The sequence below is a fragment of the Aegilops tauschii genome, chromosome 6, assembly GCF_002575655.3.
Source record: "Aegilops tauschii subsp. strangulata cultivar AL8/78 chromosome 6, Aet v6.0, whole genome shotgun sequence".
Lineage (NCBI taxonomy): Eukaryota > Viridiplantae > Streptophyta > Magnoliopsida > Poales > Poaceae > Aegilops > Aegilops tauschii.
Window position 1 is genome coordinate 147,867,745 of NC_053040.3, and position 19,740 is coordinate 147,887,484.

General features: G+C 47.1%; 1 protein-coding gene across 1 annotated transcript; it reads left to right on the plus strand.

Moving 5' to 3' along the window:
* The first annotated feature begins 1,270 nt into the window (after nucleotides 1-1,270).
* On the plus strand, nucleotides 1,271-4,146 carry LOC109762377 (probable peroxygenase 5). Its single transcript, XM_020321231.4, has 6 exons — nucleotides 1,271-1,552; nucleotides 1,672-1,785; nucleotides 2,507-2,592; nucleotides 2,705-2,799; nucleotides 3,611-3,736; nucleotides 3,952-4,146. The coding sequence occupies exons 1-6, from the start codon at nucleotides 1,468-1,470 to the stop codon at nucleotides 4,103-4,105; spliced, it is 660 nt and encodes a 219-aa protein (XP_020176820.1). The 5' UTR covers nucleotides 1,271-1,467; the 3' UTR covers nucleotides 4,106-4,146.
* The last annotated feature ends 15,594 nt before the right edge of the window (nucleotides 4,147-19,740 follow it).

A 19,740-nucleotide genomic window follows, 5' to 3' on the forward strand; every position in this document is an offset into this window, starting at 1 on the left:
ACTCATGGTTTGAAACCATAAGACTGCTCTCATGCGGCACCTCTTATATTGGATACCCTCAAACATAGGAGGTCTCATGGAAGCAGCAAAACCACTCAGGGTAAATTGCCAATAATAAGGTTTTTGGATTGTTGGAAATATGAGCAATTTACCATATGATTTTATTAACATAAATACTAGATAAAACATGACTAGTGTAGTACAGATGAAACATGTCATGTAATCTAGCAGAGTGAAGGCAAATAGCATCTGAACATATGAAGTAGAACAGAACAAAACATATATAGAACATAGAGTGGAACAAGAAAGACTAGAGCAAGAAACTGAGGCAAGATCTTAAACAGAGAGAACATGAAGACATACGGAGCAACGGCAGAAGCACTGGTCTTGGGGTCGGTGTCCTCGCCAGCCATGTCGTCTAAGAGGTTGTCGACGTCGGGGAAGAAGTTGTCGTCGGAGAAGTAGTCGTCGGAGTCCGGCGCGTCCGTGATGAAGAAGTCAGTAGTCGCGTGGAGCGGTCCCCAAAAACCTTATCACCCTTCTCCCGTACAGGACTCAAAGTTGTGGGGTTTCGGAAGCGTACTGTCCCAACCTGCGGTGCACACCACAAGCCAGGATGGAGAAGATCGTAGCAGTAGCTCAGTGACCTTTCGTATACCGGTCGTGCGTGGCAAAAAATTAGACATCGGCTCATTCCCGCAAACCAAGGCGAGGCGAGCGGCGAAGGAGGAGCGCGTGAATGTCCCTCTTGTTCTCATGCTCATACATATGTGGAAACAACTTCCCTTATAAGAAGGTCCAACTCCCATCAAACTAGCAACGCGGACTAAATTTTAGTTCCACTGCCTTGCACGAATAGGCTGGGTGGGGATTTATTAGAAATTTCTGAAACTGCTATTGGGCTGATCCAAAATAGTCAATTTCAAGATTGACATCCGTGCAGGTTTAAAAAAATTGTTTTTTCAGTTGTTCCTTTCTTTTCAGTTTTAAATGTCAAAGATTACTGAATATAAATGACATCCCGCTTAGATTATTTTTCTCCAGGCTCATGTGAGATTATTTTGTGAAACACCTGCTGGTAATTCAAGATTGATTTGCCTACTGAAACGTGGTTTAGCTTCCTCCAAGCAACAACGAGGACCACCACGAATCTAACCAACCGGTGGCCAGTTTGCTACCGCATTTGCACCATATACAACAAAACGTCAACATCGGTAGTCATATAAAAGTTTGCTCCTCTTCCGCACATCAATCATAAATGCACCAGAGACTAATACTCCGCATCCGCCAACAAAGTTGTTTACGTGGTTTAGCTTCCGCCAAGTACCATCTCTGCTTCAGCAAGAAAGAGGGACCTTTCATATGTAGCTCTTCCCTGGCTACTTAAACAGTGCACCGCGTTCCCTGAGCACACTCTCAGTCACACGGACAGAGAAGAAGGGGTTACCGGCGGCGGCAGCAGCAGCGATGGCGATCCGGCGACAATCATCAGCAGCAGCTTCTCTACTCCTGCCGCCGGTGGCTGCTCTTCTGTTTCTATGGATGTTTGGCGGTAAGTCTTGGTACATGCTGCGGTTTCCTCTATTATTTATTACTACATGATAACTATTGCAAACTTTTCTGTAATTTCTCATTTACGCATATCATCACTATTGTGTTTGTAACTTAAAGGGGGGCATGTGATGGCACATACTGAGATTCGCAACATGACGGCACTCCAGAAACATGTCTCCTTTTTCGACCGTAACAAGGATGGCATCATTACTCCTTCGGAAACATTTGAAGGTGATTTATTTCTGCAACAAATTCTGCACGATTTAGTCTTACTAAGATAGTATACAAATCGCACATATCTGCAAATTGAAAAAAAAATCTATGCATTTTCATGGATAAAAGAGAAGCTCAATCGATCTTTTAGCCTTAGCTACAGAGTACAAATTAGTCCAGTGCCAGCAAAGTTGATTGGCCACATCCGCTAATGTTAGAGACATATTTGGTAGTAGAGATTGCCCGGGATTAGATAGAGTTATTTTCATCATATCTCTAGAAGGTGTCCTGCCCTCCAAATCTTGTACTCAATATATACTTGCCCTCGAGGCTCAATAATACAACCATCATATTCCGTCAATCCCTCTCTTCCTTTTAACATGGTATCAGAGCACCAAACCTCTCTCCCTTCTAACAGCTAAGTAATTGCACTCTCTGTGCATTTCACTCGAATAAAAAACATTTTCATTTATTCTAAAAAAACATTTTCATTTGGTCATGACATGTTTAAGTGATTTTGCTGCTGTGTTCAACTTTTCTTCGTGCTGATTATATTAAACTGAATAAAATGACATTATATCCATATCACTGCGAAACACATATATTTAACTTTATATTATTTTAGTGTCGTATAAGTAACTGGTTTTACATAGATGCGAGTCCTAAATACAGAGCACTCTATTGCTGGAGGCTTCATTTTATATTCTAATCCATGCTAAACTTATACTTTGGAATGTAGGGTCTGTCGCAATTGGTTTTAATGTTACATATGCGAGAGAATTTGCCACCTTGGTGCATGCTGCTAATGGTCCTATAACAAGCCCCGTACTTCTCCTCTCCCTCACCCACACGTGCACACACACACTATTCTTTTAACATATAGACATGTTTGTGGAAGAACTACGAGCTTGATATGTTATATCTTTTTTCAATCCAGGCTGATGCACCATTGCCTCACTTATCAATATACATAGAGAATATGCAGAGAGGAATGCATGGGAGTGATACCGGTGCATTTGATGTTAAAGGAAGGTAATTAATAGCACGTGCTATTTAGGGGCGGAGCTGCGATTTTTTGCAATCACTTGTTACTATATAGGTATTTGGCTGTCTGAACCCAACTAAAAATCAAAGCTGAACCCATTAACTCACGACTGCCCTTATTATTGCTTTGGTTTTGTTGTGAAATAGTCTACGATAGTATAGTTAGTTCACACGCAAATTTTAAGTGAACCCAATGGAAATTTTTCCTAGCTCCGCCTCTTCGTGCTACTTATGTACATATCAGGTGAACCAAGGAAAATAACAGTTACAAATCACTTAAACTTATGGTTTTGTTTCTGCTAACTTTTTAAACTTTAGAAATCGTCCCACTTTACGAGATTTCTAGGATTTAGAATAATTTTTTTGTGGGTTGGATTGTGTGCTCATCTATATAGTGAAAGCTTTACAGATATTTTATGGATGTGTGCATCCACGGGTATATAGAAAAATACCGCTTAACTCAACTAATTAGTGTCTTTTAAAGAGAAATTTGCATGGGGTAAAATCTATTTTGATATTTTATATTATAACCAGTTCTATGCGGAACACCGAGGTGCACCAGCTCTATCCATACATATAAAAACAAACTTATGGGATGTCACATATCCAACAGCTGTAAAGCAATGCAGAGGACTTATAATGCTCTTCCTTTGTAACTTGGATATAACTGATTTACCTTGATCATTGGGAGATATTATGTACATTTATGCTTTGATATTTTATTCTCGTATATATGCTAGTTTTTGTGCATATTTCTATCATTCGAATCCGTATATATGCTAAACATGTCAAGCTGTAGGTTTGTTCCACAAAAGTTTGAGGAAATATTCATAAAGCATGCAAAAACTAGACCAGATGGTTTGACATATTTGGAGGTGGAGGATATGATCCTAGCAAATCGAGATCCACTGGACCCTGCATCATGGTAATTTGTTACATATGCATGCCGTGGTTATATGTGGATTTTGTTTTTTAACGAAAAACCTATGAATATGTGTAATTGCTCATGGTTCCTCGGTTTTTATAACAAATCAATTATTTCCTTAAAAAAAGCATGATTTTAATTAACGGAAGGGCAAAAGAGTTAGTTAAGATTATTGGGTCCTGCTAAGTTTTCCGTTTCTATTGTTATAAATTCAGGGAGGGACCTCAAATAGAATGGGGCGGAATATACAACGTCGCGAGTGACAATGATGGATTTCTTCATAAGGACGATGCGAGAGGTATATACGATGGAAGTGTGTTTGTAAAGCTGGAGGAAAAGAGGGCCTTTTCTCATCATAGTGCAATGTAATAGAGTGCAACATGTTGTGGGCTGAAATAATTAGGGGAACACATAGTGTGTGTACTAAGACTGGTATATATTTGTTCAAGTGTTTGTTTGCACATAAGTAAAATACTGTGATGTTTATCAAGATATATATATGAACTCTGAAAAAAATCGTCTAATGTTACAAGATAAGTAGTTTGCTTTTTTCGCGAATACGCAGAGGATGCGTATCTTTTCATTGATAGGAGAAGAGTTTGTACAGGATGGGATTACAAGAACTCGCTAAGCCATGTACACAGGAAGGCATGGAAGCGAGCCAGGAGCAGAACATACATGGGGTTGCTCAGCCCCAGAAACTTATAGTGCTATCTCTCGGGAATGATGTTGTGCAGTCCGTTGGCGCCGGCCTTGGCCCACATGCGCGCTTCGTCTCGAATGATGTCGGAAAGCCGGGTGATGGAGGGCTGTTCGCCGTCAAAGATGCAAGCGTTCTTGTGCTTCCAAAGCCACCAGGTCGTGAGGATGATAAGGGAGGCCAAACCTTTGCGCGTGGGGGATGGTGAATGGTTGCAGGACGTCTCCCACCAGGTGAAGAAGTCAGCATCGCTGCTCGGAATGTCGGCGGTTGAGCGAACCCAGCCAAGGCCCTCATGCCATATTTGGCGGGAGAAGGAGCAGCCCACCATGATATGTTGCATCGTCTCTTCTTCCTAATCACAGAAGGTGCATGAGTCCTCGTGCGGGAGGCCATGTCGAGCGAGTCGTTCGGCCATCCAGCATCGGTCTTGCAAGGCAAGCCACATAAAGAATTTTATGTGGAGGGGAGCCCATGGCTTCCATGTGAGCCGCCAGTGAGGGTCCTGGCAGGCGCCGAGGAAAAGCGCCTGGTAACAAGAGCTGGCCGAGTAGGTGGCAGAAGAGGTCCAGCGCCATTGGAGAGAGTCGGGGGAGTCAGAAAGAGAGACCTGACGCACGCAGCGCTAGAGGTCGACGTACTGGACGAGAGCAGCGGGGCCTAGGGCGCCCTGGATGTCCCGGACCCAAGAGCGCTGGAGCAGGCCATCGTGCACCGTGCGGGTCTTGCGTCGTCGCCAAGAAACAAGAGAAAGGACGAGCGGGACGATCTCGGCGACTGATCTACCATTGATCCAGTGGTCACCCCAAAACCTACACGTGTGTCCGTCGCCGAGTGTCCAAGTGGTAGACGCACGGAAGATGGCCGAGACGGCGGGGTCATGAGGGATGTGCAGGTGGCTCCATGGGCGCGACGTATGTGTGTACTTGAGCCATAGCCAGCGGGTTCTGAGCGCGATGCCGCTGCGCTAAAGGTCACGGACGCCGAGGCCACCGAGGGAAAGCGGGCGGCACACCCTTTGCCAGTTTACCAAGCATTGGCCGCCTTTGGCATCGGTGCTTCTAGCCCAAAGAAACCCACGAATGTGTTGGGGAACGTAGCAGAAATTCAAAATTTTCTACGCATCACCAAGATCAATCTATGGAGTAATCTAGCACCGAGGGGAAGGGGAGTGCATCTACATACCATTGTAGATCGCTAAGCGGAAGCGTTGCAAGAACGCGGATGAGGTAATCGTACTCGTTGCGATTCAGATCGCGGCCGAATCCGATCTGAGCACCGAAGAACGGTGCCTCCGCGTTCAACACACGTGCAGCCCGGTGACGTCTCCCATGCCTTGATCCAGCAAGGAGAGAGGGAGAGGTTGGGGAAGACTCCGTCCAGCAGCAGCACGACGGCGTGGTGGTGGTGGTGGAGGAGCGTGGTACTCCAGCAGGGCTTCGCCAAGCACTACGAGAGATGAGGAGGGAGAGAGGTAGGGCTGCGCCAAGAGGGAGAGAAAATCATGTGTTGGGCAGCCCCCATACCTCAAGTATATATAGGGGAAGAGGAGGGGCTGCGCCCCCACCTAGGGTTCCCTTCCTAGGGGTGGCGGCAGCCCCCAGATCCCATCTGGGTGGCGGCCAAGGGGGAGAGAGGGGGGCGCACCTAGGGTGGGCCTTAGGGCCCATCTGCTCCTAGGGTTTGCCCCCTCTCCTCTTGAGGGCGCCTTGGGCCTTGGTGGGAGGCGCCCCAGCCCGCCTAGGGGCTGGTCCCTTCCCACTATTGGCCCACGTAGGCCTCTGGGGTTGGTGGCCCCACCTGGTGGACCCCCGGGACCCTCCCGGTGGTCCCGGTACGTTACCGATAGCACCCGAAACTTTTCCGGTGACCAAAAAAGGACTTCCCATATATAAATCTTTACCTCCGGAACTCCTCGTGATGTCCGGGATCTCATCCGGGACTCCGAACAACATTCGGTAACCACGTATATCTATTCCCTATAACCCTAGCGTCATCGAACCTTAAGTGTGTAGACCCTACGGGTTCGGGAACCATGCAGACATGACCGAGACGTTCTCCGGCCAATAACCAACAGCGGGATCTGGATACCCATGTTGGCTCCCACATGTTCCACGATGATCTCATCGGATGAACCATGATGTCGGGGATTCAATCAATCCCATATACAATTCCCTTTGTCTATCGGTATAGTACTTGCCCGAGATTCGATCGTCGGTATCCCGATACCTTGTTCAATCTCGTTACCGGCAAGTCTCTTTACTCGTTCCGTAACACATCATCCCGTGATCAACTCCTTGGTCACATTGTGCACATTATGATGATGTCCTACCGAGTGGGCCCAGAGATACCTCTCCGTTTACACGGAGTGACAAATCCCAGTCTCGATTCGTGCCAACCCAACAGACACTTTCGGAGATACCTGTAGTGCACCTTTATAGCCACCCAGTTACGTTGTGACGTTTGGTACACCCAAAGCATTCCTACGGTATCCGGGAGTTGCACAATCTCATGGTCTAAGGAAATGATACTTGACATTAGAAAAGCTCTTAGCAAACGAACTACACGATCTTGTGCTGGTCTTAGGATTGGGTCTTGTCCATCACATCATTCTCCTAATGATGTGATCCCGTTATCAACGACATCCAATGTCCATGGTCAGGAAACTGTAACCATCTATTGATCAACGAGCTAGTCAACTAGAGGCTTACTAGGGACATGGTGTTGTCTATGTATCCACACATGTATCTGAGTTTCCTATCAATACAATTTTAGCATGGATAATAAACGATTATCATGAACAAGGAAATGTAATAATAACCAATTTATTATTGCCTCTAGGGCATATTTCTAACAGTCTCCCACTTGCACTAGAGTCAATAATCTAGTTCACATCGCCATGTGATTGTAATGAATCCAACACCCATGGGGTTTGTTCATATCTCGCTTGTGAGAGAGGTTATTAGTCAACGGGTCTGAACCTTTTCAGATCCGTGTGTGCTTTACGAATATCTATGTCATCTTGTAGATGCAGCTACCACGCGCTACTTGGAGCTATTCCAAATAACTTCTCAACTATACGAATCCGGTTTACTACTCAGAGTCATCCGGATTAGTGTCAAAGTTTGCATCAACGTAACCCTTTACGACGAACTCCTTTTCCACCTCCATAATCAAGAAAATTCCTTAGTCCACTAGATACTAAGGATAAGTTCGACCGCTGTCATGTGATCCATTCCCGGATCACTATTGTACCCCTTGACTAACTCATGGCAAGGCACACTTCATGTGTGGTATACAGCATAGCATACTGTAGAGCCTACGTCTAAAGCATAGGGGACGACCTTCGTCCTTTCTCTCTCTTCTGCTGTGGTCAGGTCTTGAGTCTTACTCAATACTCACACCTTGTAACACAGCCAAGAACTCCTTCTTTGCTGGTCTATTTTGAACTCCTTCAAAATCTTGTCACGGTATGTATTCATTTTGAAAGTACTATTAAGCGTTTTTGATCTATCCTCATAGATCTTGATGCTCAATGTTCAAGTAGCTTAATCTAGGTTTTCCATTGAAAAACACTTTTCAAATAACCTTGTATGCTTTCCAGAAATTCTACACCATTTCTGATCAACAATATGTTAACAACATATACTCATCAAAAATTCTATAGTGCTCCCACTCACTTCTTTGGAAATACAAGTTTCTCATAAACTTTGTTTAAACCCAAAATCTTTGATCATCCCATCAAAGCGTACATTCCAACTCCGAGATGCTTACTCCAGTCCTCAGAAGGATTGCTGGAGCTTTGCATACTTGTTAGCATCTTTCAGGATTGACAAAACCTTCTGGTTGTATCACATACAACCTTTCCTCAAGAAAATCGTCGAGGAAACAATGTTTTGACATCCTATCTGCAAGATTTCATAAATAATGCAGTAACTGCTAATATAATTCCAACAGACTCTTAGCATCGCTACGAGTGAGAAAGTCTCATCGCAGTCAACTCCTTGAACTTGTCGGAAAACATCTTAACGACAAGCCGAGCTTTCTTAATGGTGACACTTACCGTCATTGTGTGTCTTCCTTTTAAAATCCATCTGCACCCAACAGCCTTACGACCATCAAGTATTTCTTCCAAAGTCTATACTTTGCTTTTATACATGGATCCTCTCTCGGATTTCATGGCCTCGAGCCATTCATCGGAATCCGGGCCCACCATCGCTTCTCCATAGCTCGTAGGTTCATTGTTGTCTAGCAACATGACTTCCAAGACAGGATTACGTACCACTCTGAAGTAGTACGCATCCTTATCGACCTACGAGGTTTGGTAGTGACTTGATCCGAAGTTTCATGATCACTATCATAAGCTTCCACTTCAATTGGTGTAGGTGCCACAGGAACAACTTCCTGTGCCCTGCTACACACTAGTTGAAGTTATGGTTCAATAACCTCATCAAGTCTCCACCATCCTCCCACTCAATTCTTTCAAGAGAAACTTTTCCTTGAGAAAGGACCCATTTCTAGAAACAATCACTTTTGCTTCCAGATCTGAAATAGGAGGTATACCCAACTGTTTTGGGTATTCTATGAAGATGCATTTATCCGCTTTGGGTTCGTGCTTATCAGCCTGAAACCTTTTTCACATAAGCGTCGCAGCCCCAAACTTTTAAGAAACGACAACTTAGGTTTCTCTAAACGGTGTCGTCTCAACGGAATTGCGTGGTTCCGTATTTAAAGTGAATGCGGTTGTCTCTAATGCCTAACCCATAAACGATAGTGGTAATTCGATAAGAGACATCATGGTATGCACCATATCCAATAGGGTGCAGTTATGATGTTCGGACACACCATCACACTGTGGTGTTCCAGGCGGTATTAATTGTGAAACACTTTCCACAATGTCTTAATTGTGTGCCAAACTCGTAACTCATATATCTCTATGATCATATCACAGACATTTTATCCTCTTGTCACGACGATCTTCAACTTCACTCTGAAATTACTTGAACCTTTTCAATAATTCAGACTTGTGTTTCATTAAGTAAACATTCTTAGCATCTACTTAAATCATCTGTGAAGTAAGAACATATCGATATCCACTGCGTGCCTCAGCACTCATTGGACTGCACCCATCAAATGTATTACTTCCAACAAGTTGCTCTCTTGTTCCATCTTACTGAAAACGAGGCCTTTCAGTCATCTTGCCCATGTGGTATGATTTGCATGTCTCAAGTGATTCAAAATCAAGTGAGTCCAAACGATCCATCCGCATGGAGTTTCTTCATGCATATATACCAATAGACATGGTTCGCATGTCTCAATCTTTTCAAAACGAGTGAGTCCAAAGATCCATCTACATGGAGCTTCTTCATGCGTTCTATACCAATATGACTCAAATGGCAGTGCCACAAGTATGTGGTACTATCATTGCTATTTTATATCTTTTTGCACGAACATGTGTATCACTGCGATCGAGATTCATTTTAGGTGCAAGACCATTGAAGGTATTATTCAAATAAACAGAGTAACCATTATTCTCCTTAAATGAATAACCGTATTGCGATAAACATAATCCAATCATGTTTATACTCAACACAAACACCAAATAACAATTATTTAGGTTTAACACCAATCTCGATGGCAGAGGGAGCATGCGATGCTTGATCACATCAACCTTGGAAACACTTCCAACACATATCGTCATCTCACCTTTAGCTAGTCTCCGTTTATTCCGTAGCTTTTATTTCGAGTTACTAACACTTAGCAACCGAACCAGTATCTAATACCCTGGTGCTGCTAGGAGTACTAGTAAAGTACACATTCATATAATGTATATCCAATATACTTCTGTCGACCTTGCCTGCCTTGTCATCTACCAAGTATCTAGGGTAGTTCTGCTTCAGTGACCGTTCCCCTCATTACAGAAGCACTTAGTCTCGGGTTTGGGTTCAACCTTGGGATTCTTCACTAGAGCAGCAAATAATTTGCTGTTTCATGAAGTATCCCTTTTGCCCTTGCCCTTCTTGAAACTAGTGGTTTTACTAACCATCAACAATTGATGCTCCTATTTGATTTCTACTTTCGCGGTGTCAAACATTGCGAATAGCTCAAGGATCATCATATCTATCCCTGATATGTTATAGTTCATCACGAAGCTCTAATAGCTTGGTGGCAGTGACTATGGAGAACCATCACTATCTCATCTGGAAGATTAACTCCCACTCGATTCAAGCGATTGTGGTACTCAGACAATCTGAGCACATGCTCAACGATTGAGCTTTTCTCCCTTAGTTTGCAGGCTTAAGAAACTTGTCAGGGGTCTCATACCTCTTGACGTGGGCACTAGTCTGAAATCCCAATTTCAGTCTTCGGAACATCTCATATGTTTTGTGACGTTTCAAAAACGTCTTTGGTGCCACAATTCTAAACTGTTAGCATTACGCACTGAACTATCACGTAGTCATCAAAACGTGTATGCCAGATGTTTCGCAACATCTACAGACGACGATGAGGTTCAGCACACCGAGCGGTGCATTAAGGACATAAGCCTTCTGTGCAGCAATGAGGACAATCCTCAGTTTACGGACCCAGTTCGCATAATTGCTACTATCAACTTTCAACTAAATTTTCTCTAGGAACATATCTTAAACAGTAGAACTAAAGCGTAAGCTATGACATAATTTGCAAAGACCTTTTGACTATGTTCATGATAATTAAGTTCATCTGATTATTTAATGAACTCCCACTCAGATAGACATCCCTCTAGTCATCTAAGTGATACATGATCCGAGTCAAACTAGGCCGTGTCCGATCATCACGTGAGACGGACTAGTCATCATCGGTGAACATCTCCATGTTGATCGCATCTACTATACGACTCATGTTCGACCTTTCGATCTCTTGTGTTCTGTTGAGGATACAACCATTAGAGTCTCCCGCCAAGGAGGGGCCGGGTTACGTCATAATGATCATCACGTGAAGCCCAATACCGAGCTTGGGGATGGCGGATCAATAATGGGCTTAAGACCCGGAGGCGGCTTAAGGCCCAAAGTGATAAACCGCCGTTGTAACAAGACTTGTAGTATAAGGCAAGAGTAGTTAAGAGTCCGAGCCGGATGTTGTTATAAGCCGGCCGGGACTCTGAGAGCCGCGGGCGTCAACCTCTCTATATAAAGGGACGACCCGGCGGTGGTTCAGGACGAGAGACAATAGATCGATAACCGGGCATAGCGATTAAGCTCCCTGGTCATCGAAACCCTAAGCAATACCACCTCAACTGGACGTAGGCTTTTACCTTCACCGTAAGGGGCCGAACCAGTATAACCCTCGTGTTCCTTGTCCCGTTTAACCCCTTTAAGCTTCCTAGCGGCGATGGCTCCACGACTAAGTCCTAACACGAGGACATCTGCCGTGACAATTCCACGACAGTTGGCGCCCACCGTGGGGCCAGCGCACGGTGGATTTGAGTTCTTGAAGGGCAGCTTCGAAGGGCTCAAGGGATACGCTGTGGGCCGGATGACCAAGAGTCGTCCCGGCAAGCTCTACATCGACAATGCAAACTGGGGCCCCGACGCCAGCTCAATTGAGTACGGGTACCGGGTCCCTTCGGCGGAATTCATGTCTTTATTGGCAAGATTGGTGAGCCGGGCCCTGAGCCGGACCTCTGCACCGATCTCATCGAGACGGCTCAACGTGCACGACCCGCCCGGACTTTGCCTGCCTTGAAGCGTGCTTTCGTGGGATGCGTCCATGGAGAGCTGTGACACCCAAGTTTTTATTTGGATTTTTCAAAAGATTTTTTTTTGACTTGAGGGGAGTGATTTAAATTTTTCCTTTAAGAGAACTCTCCCTCTCAAATATTTTTTTTTTGGCAAAAGTTTTATTTGGATTCACCCAAGATCTTTCTTTGGTCTTGGAGGTTCTTGCTTTTCATTTGGACTCAAGACCAAATGTTTTTCTTTTGGGGAAAACAACTTTTAAAAATCTTTTTGGAAATGCACTATGGCTTTTGGAAAACTCCTTTGCCACTTTCAACAATTCCTTCTTGCCATGGCCTTAGTGCAAATCCTCTCTCCTAACCCTTCCCTCACCTTTGGATCATGATCTGCATCAAATCCAGCAAGTTGGACCTCCCCATGTGATCATTTCCATTTGAATCTTATTCAAACAAATTTCTGTCTTCTATCCTACTACTTGGAGATTTGCAAAGGAACTCCATTCTCTGTTTTGATTTTTGCCCCCAAACCAACTCTCCTCCCTAGTCCTTTGAACCCTCAACCAAGATCCATGAAGATCCACTGGTCTTCAGTTCAAAATTTTCAAACTACACTTGCTGCAAGTGTGGACCAGATTTGTCAAATTTGGTGAAATTCATTCAAAACCTTCTCCAAAAATTCCAAGTAAAATCAGGCAGCCTCTGGGTGCATTGAGTGGTCATCTCACCAAGTTACAGCTCCAGAAAAATTCATCTCATTGCAAAATCCCTCTGTCGAACACCTGTAGTGCATGGTCATGTCAAGTTCAGAAAGTTCAGAGATTCAGTCAGTGGCCTGCTGTCGTTTTCTTCAGAGAAGGACGTCGATCTCGCCAGTGCCTCTGCGTCGCCTTGCTCCTCGTCCCCTCCCCCTTGTTCCTGTACCGCACGAACGCCTGGCGCCTTGCGGGCGTCGGCGACGAGCAGCAGAAGGTGCGCCGCTCCGTGACCGACGCCGGCGGCGGCTTTGCGGACGCCAGCGGGAGACACGGCGCCGACGACGCCACCCAGCGCCGCCCAAACCACCGGAGCTCGCCGCGTGGCCTTCCACTCCCCCGAACGCGCTGACCACCCTCGTCGTGAACCGCAGGGCGCGGAGCGCGCTCTCTGCCGCCGTCGAGCCCGTGCGGTCACCACACCGTGGACCGACGCCATTACGCCAAGACCATCTCCGTTTAGCTATAAAACGACTCCAGTAACCTCCACTGATGCTGCCTGGCCGCTCAAACCCCCTGCCAATCCACTGCTCCGCCGTAATCGCTCGCCGGAGATTCTCCGTTCACGGCCACCCCGTTGATCCGCCTATAAATAGAGGCCCCGAGCTTCAACTCGAGCACCCACCAGCCCTGCACTCCCCCTAGAGCACGCCTAGCCACTGGAAGAGCCCCGAGGAGGTCTCCTTCCTCGACTCCGACCGCCGCGACCCGTCACGGGATCCAGCCCGATTCGCCCCCGTGTGTGCTCCTCCGTCTCCATCCTCTTACCAGTAGCTTCACCATGCATCCCTCTTTCTGACCCGCACTTCAATTTGAAGCTTGCAGCCCTCCACCGGAGTTCCCCATCCTCACCCGAGCCGCCGTCCGCCGGAGAAAGTGTCGCCGTCGACGTGGTGCTCCCCGTTGGACGAGTCCACCACCCACCGACGCGGAAGAAGACGCTGAAGCTCTTGGTACCCTCCGTTTCTCCTAACTCGCCGTGGTTCGACGCCGGCGTCCACCGCAGTCTTCGGGCGCCGGCGAGCTTTTCAAACCTGACATGTGGACCCCGCGTGTCAGCCTCTGTTTCATTCCACCTCGAACCGTTTTCTGTTGACGCCTTCGGGCAAATACGCTTTCTCCTTTGCGCTTGCGCATTCCAAATCGAACCGTTTTCTGTTTTCTCAGTTAAAACCCTGGAACTTTTCTGTTTCATTACAGATAAGTCCCTGGACAGAAACCTTTATAACTTTTTTAATAAAAAGGAATTTTTGAGTGATTCTTTTTCTGACAATCTTCAAATTTTGTCTAGTTTTTTATGGGATTTATTTGAAAAATATTTGGAAAAGTTTCTGTGCACCCATTGGTTTTCACGTTAGTACCCGTTTCGTGATTGCCGTAGGTTCCGGAAGAGGTGACGGAGCCGCGAACTTCGCCGAGCTAGACTCCGACTTCTCCGAACCAGGCAAGCATGTTTTGAATATTTGATGTGACAGGTGTTTTGCATGTTTGCGTGAAAGTTTGTGCGTGGCATATGAGTGACGGTAAATACCTCGTTGCTTGTAAGGCAACGACCCGGTTGTTCCAAAGTTGCGATGATCTCTGATGAGAGGTGGCCTAATCATGTGGTGACATGAAGGGCAGCAAGGTGGTACTGTTGTAGCATACCAGCCTTGCGTCATCCGACTTTCTTCGACGTTAACGTGGTTGGAGCCACGTTATCGTTCTTTTCCCGCATGTTCCAAAGTTGCGATGATCTCTGATGAGAGATGGCCTAATCATGTGGTGACATGAAGGGCAGCAAGGTGGTACTGTTGTAGCATACCATCCTTGTGTCATCCGACTTTCTCCGACGTTAACGTGGTTAGAGCCACGTTATCGTTCTTTCCCCCTTCCGTGCTACCACATGTCTCATTGCCAGGATGCGGTTTAGTAAGTTGGTAACCTCTTTCCGTGTACACACCAAACAGAGAGGCCGGGATGATGGTACCTTGGCCCAGGACTAAAGCCAGTCATCCGGTCAGGGGGCATGGGTGTTTCCGGTTGGGACCGAGAGGGGGGGCACCCCCTTAGAGCGCGCGTATAGAAATTTGATCCCATGCTACGCGAGGTTGTAGCCTCCCCGTCTCAAGGTTTTTCTTGAACGTTGCCGAGGGTGATCCCTGGCTTCGGATGGTTGAATTGGGTGTGTAATGGTTAGACGTGTTTCTTCCAAAACACCGTAGACGGAACTAGTCCCCGTGACTACTGAAATCCGTTGGTTGTGGTTAAGTACAAACTCTGCAGAGTCAATTCTTTCCAAATCATCGTATCCATGACCAAGTAATGAAAACATTATATCCATATCTATCCGCGTGAAAAAAAACTTGTCCCCGGTGAACAATCTCAGGTGGTAAATCCAGATTTATTGTTATTCCTGTGGATGGACTAACTTTATTTTTGTCTCATGCTTGTGATAATTTATGTTCCCGAACTGTTGTATTACTGAGTTATGATATAAGCCCTTTATGTGACGTCGTGCAGACGTCCGACTGTGGCGTGTTCTTGTTCCTTACTTTAAATATAAGCCCTTTTTGTGATGTCGCTCAGACGTCCGACAGTGGCATGCACTGTATTTATTTTCTGTTATAAGCCCTTTATGTGGTGTCGCCCCGACGCCCGACTGTGGCATTATTATTCCGCATTTTCCGCTCGAGGAGTCTTTCAGACACTCGTTTGGCACCAGTATCACTATTTTGCATTTTCCGCTCGAGGAGTCTTTCAGACACTCGTTTGGCACCAGTATTACTATTCTGCAGTTTCCGCTCGAGGCGTCATTCAGACCCTCGCTTGGCACCCAGTATTTATTACCTCTATGTCTAATCGCACCGGTTAACTTGTTCATATGCTTCATGTTTACATTTGTTATATCTTATGTCCGAACTGTCTTGCGGGTACTTTCATAGTACTCACCTGGCTTGTTGATTTGGCCAGATGTTGACGAAGGCGATCTCTTGGATGAAGAGTTTCATAGCGCGTCCGATGCCTAGAGGAGTCCCAGTCAGTCCTGCGCGATCCCGGATATTGGTCACTTGTATTGTATACACTTCCGCCACCCGCAATAAGTCCCCTCGAGCCTCACTCCGACGCTCGAAGAGCTGTAGTCTTCTGGAATCATATCACTCGCTTCGCGGTGATATTTCCAGCACCGTTATTATCGTGAGTTAGTAGTTGCCACCCTATCCGCCGTTTTGTTTTAGCGGCGTGCATGTAATAAATTGTTGGGCAGTCTCTGCTCAACCTTGTATTATATTTAGTACTCCTGGTATTTTTCTTCTGTGACCAAGATATTGTCTACCAGTGAGAAGGAATTCTTCCTCGCTGGTCCGTAAAAGGGATTGGTCTCCCAATAATTATTTTATTGAAAAACCGGTCGTGACAAGAGCTCTCCGAAGGATCTGGATCTGGTGATGAGACGGCCGCCCGCTCTGATGGTGAGTCGTCCACGGATGAGTCAAACTCATTGTATCAACTTCAAGATGGCAGGCTCAGGGGTTGTTCCGATGGCGACAGTATTCCGGACCCCTTTGAGCCGCCGAGCCAAGTTGGAATCTTCATGGCTGGTGCACAACCTGTTCAAAACCCCACCGCCGGGGCAGGAAGCCTTGTGCCCTCGCCGGCTCAGGTGCTGATGGATCTCACAGACAAGTTGACGGTCCTGTTAACCGCTATGGTCGCCCCGGCGGATCAAGCTCAGAATGACGCGGAGGTGGCACAGTTAAAGCTTGATCTGGAAAAGGCCAAGGAGGATCTAGCGGCGGAAGGGATCAGGATGGCTATGGAGAGGGCGGCTCTCGATGCTCAGACTCAGCTGATTCAAGCGCAGTCTTTCCGACTCACGATGGATCAGAACGCGTCCAATGAGGTCATGAGAAGGAGGCATCAAAAAGCCCAATCTCGACTCCCTCCGGTTTACGATCCTCGAAACCTCTTCAACACGCCTGGGGCAGGGCCCAGTAACCCGCCAGAGATCACGGCGCCCGGAGCTGGAACGCCAATCCAGCCCCAAGTGATGGGGCCTCCCCGGGTGAACACTACCCAGCCTCATTACGTGCCAATACCACCGGGTTATTATGCCAACCCGTTGGAAAACATGGTCGCCGCGGCGGCACGACTGGCAGCTCTCCCAATCGATGGTGACTCTCCAACGGCGGTTGAAACCCTCCGGGTCAGAGAACTCCTTCAGACGGCTCTGGCACAGCAGGAGGCGTATTCTTATAGCCGGGATAGGATTCATTCAACCCCTCGTCCAGGCCGGAGCCCGAGTTATAGCAGACACATGGTCTCAGCGACCGGCTCAAGCAACGTCCGACGCCATGACTTGCCTCCTGGCCACGGCCCGGCTTATAACAGAGCCTTTCACGCAGTAGACCAAGACAGAGCACGACAAGAGGCGGAGCAGGCGCCTCAGTTGACGGCTTACCAGCCACCCCCGGCTTATCCGACGGCTTCTATTGATGCGGGTATACCTACAAGGGCTGGAGGTGTCCCTTGTCTGGTGCCGGCTCCCCGCAATGAACGTCTGCCCAAGGATTTCAAGGGGACTAGGAAGGTGCCTAATTACACGGCTGATTTACAACCCGGAGCCTGGATCGAGAGTTACGAGATGGCCATGGAGTTGCTGGAGGTTAGTGAAGCAGCAATGGCCAAGTACTTCACCATGATGTTGGATGGAACTGCCCGCACTTGGTTGAAGGGACTGCCTCCAAACTCTATCGGGTCTTGGGCTGAACTGAAAGCCTGGTTCATCCAAAACTTCAAAGATACCTGTAGGCAGTCTATGTCAATTGTGGATTTGACTAACTGTAAGCAGCAGGAGGGTGAGTCTACAACCCATTGGGTTCGCCGGGTCAAAGAGATAATACATTCATCTGATAAGATGGATGCCGGCTCTGTAGTCTTAATGTTAGAGCAGAATTGTCGCTTTGCGCCCCTGAAGATGAAGCTCGGGCGGCTCAAGCGCGATTGCAACGATATGGGTACGCTGATGGCGGCTCTGGTTAAGTACGCCGACTCTGATAGTACCAAGGATCCCGCGTCGGATGATGAAAGGACAGGGAAGGGAAAACGGAATGGCAATGGCAAGGGCCCCCAGCATAACCCGGCGAACCAGGGGGGTAACAAGCGTAAGGCTGATGGCAGTATGGAGTTTGTGGCCAACACCAGTTCGCAGGGTAACAACCACCGGCGCAAGGGGAGACCACCTCCCCGCACCGGTGGGTCAGGCCCGACGCGTGAGCAGTTGTTGAATGAGCCTTGTCCAAGGCATGGCTCTAGGGAAAAGCCGGCCACTCACCTGTGGAAGGACTGCGCAATCATGAAAGCCTTCAAAAATTCCAATACTTTCAATGGCAATAATGGCCCGGGCGGCGGCTCAGGCGCCGGCGGCTTTCATGGCCCGGGCGGCGGCTCAAATTCTAATTCTCAGAATGTTCAAGGGGGCTTTAGTCAGCAGTCCGGCCAGGGTCATCAGCAGCAGCAGCAGGGGGGATACCAGACCAATCCAAAGCAGCTCAATGGTGGACAGTATCATGTGTTTACCACCAGTCTGTGCCAGCGAGATCAGAAGCTTCACAAAAGGGCTGTGAATGTTGTTGAGCCGGCGGTTCCATGCTATTTAAGATGGTCTGAGCAGCCTATTGTGTGGAGTAGGGAAGATCACCCTCCCCGGGTTGATAATCCGGGTCACCTGGCCCTGGTGGTGGCTCCTCAGGGGGGGATATAAATTCACTAAGGTGCTCATGGACGGATGCAGCAGCATCAACATCCTCTATTATGAGACCTTCCATCGTATGGGGTTGATTGATAAGAACCTCAGCCAGTCCAATACTGTTTTCCATGGTGTGGTGCCTGGTAAGTCCGCATATCTAGTTGGTAAGATCGAGCTGGAAGTGGCTTTAGGAGATGAGTACAACTACAGGGCGGAAAAATTAACCTTCGAGGTGGTTAAGATAAGAAGTCCGTATCATGCTATATTTGGGCGGCCGGCTTACGCCAAGTTCATGGCACGGCCGTGTTACGTGTATTTGCAGCTCAAGATGCCGGGTCACAATGGGACCATTACGGTTCATGGCAGCCGGAAGATAGCCTTGGAGTGTGAGGAAGGTGACGCGGCTTATGCAGAATCTGTTTGTGCAACAGAGGAGTTGAAGTTTTACAAGGACAATGTTGACCCGGCAGATATGACGTCTTTGAAAATGCCGACCACGGAGCATGAGCCGGCAATGAAATTTAAGTCAGCTGATGAGACTAAACTTGTTGACTTTGTTCCAGGTGACTCATCTCAGCAGTTCAGCATCAGTGTCAATCTGGATCCGAAATAGGAAGGCGCGCTCATCGAGTTCATCCGTGAGAACAGGGACATTTTTGCATGGAAACCTTCTGACATGCCAGGTGTACCTAGAGAACTCGCTGAGCACACTCTCAATATTGATCCAAAATTTAAGCCGGTCAGGCAATTCCTTCGGTGGTTCAATGAGGAGAGATGGAAAGCCATTGGTGAGGAGGTGGCCCGGCTCTTGGCGGCTGGGTTTATTATAGAAGTTTTTCATCCAGAATGGTTAGCTAACCCGGTACTCGTGCTCAAAAAGAACGGCACCTGGCGGATGTGTGTGGACTACACGGACTTAAACAAGGCTTGTCCGGCTGATCCTTTTGCTCTCCCCCGTATTGATCAAATCATTGATGCTACGGCGGGTTGTGAGCGCTTAAGTTTTTTGGATGCTTATTCTGGATACCATCAGATTAAAATGGCAGTTAAGGACCAGGAGAAGATGGCGTTCATCACTCCCTTTGGAGCCTTCTGTTATGTGTCTATGCC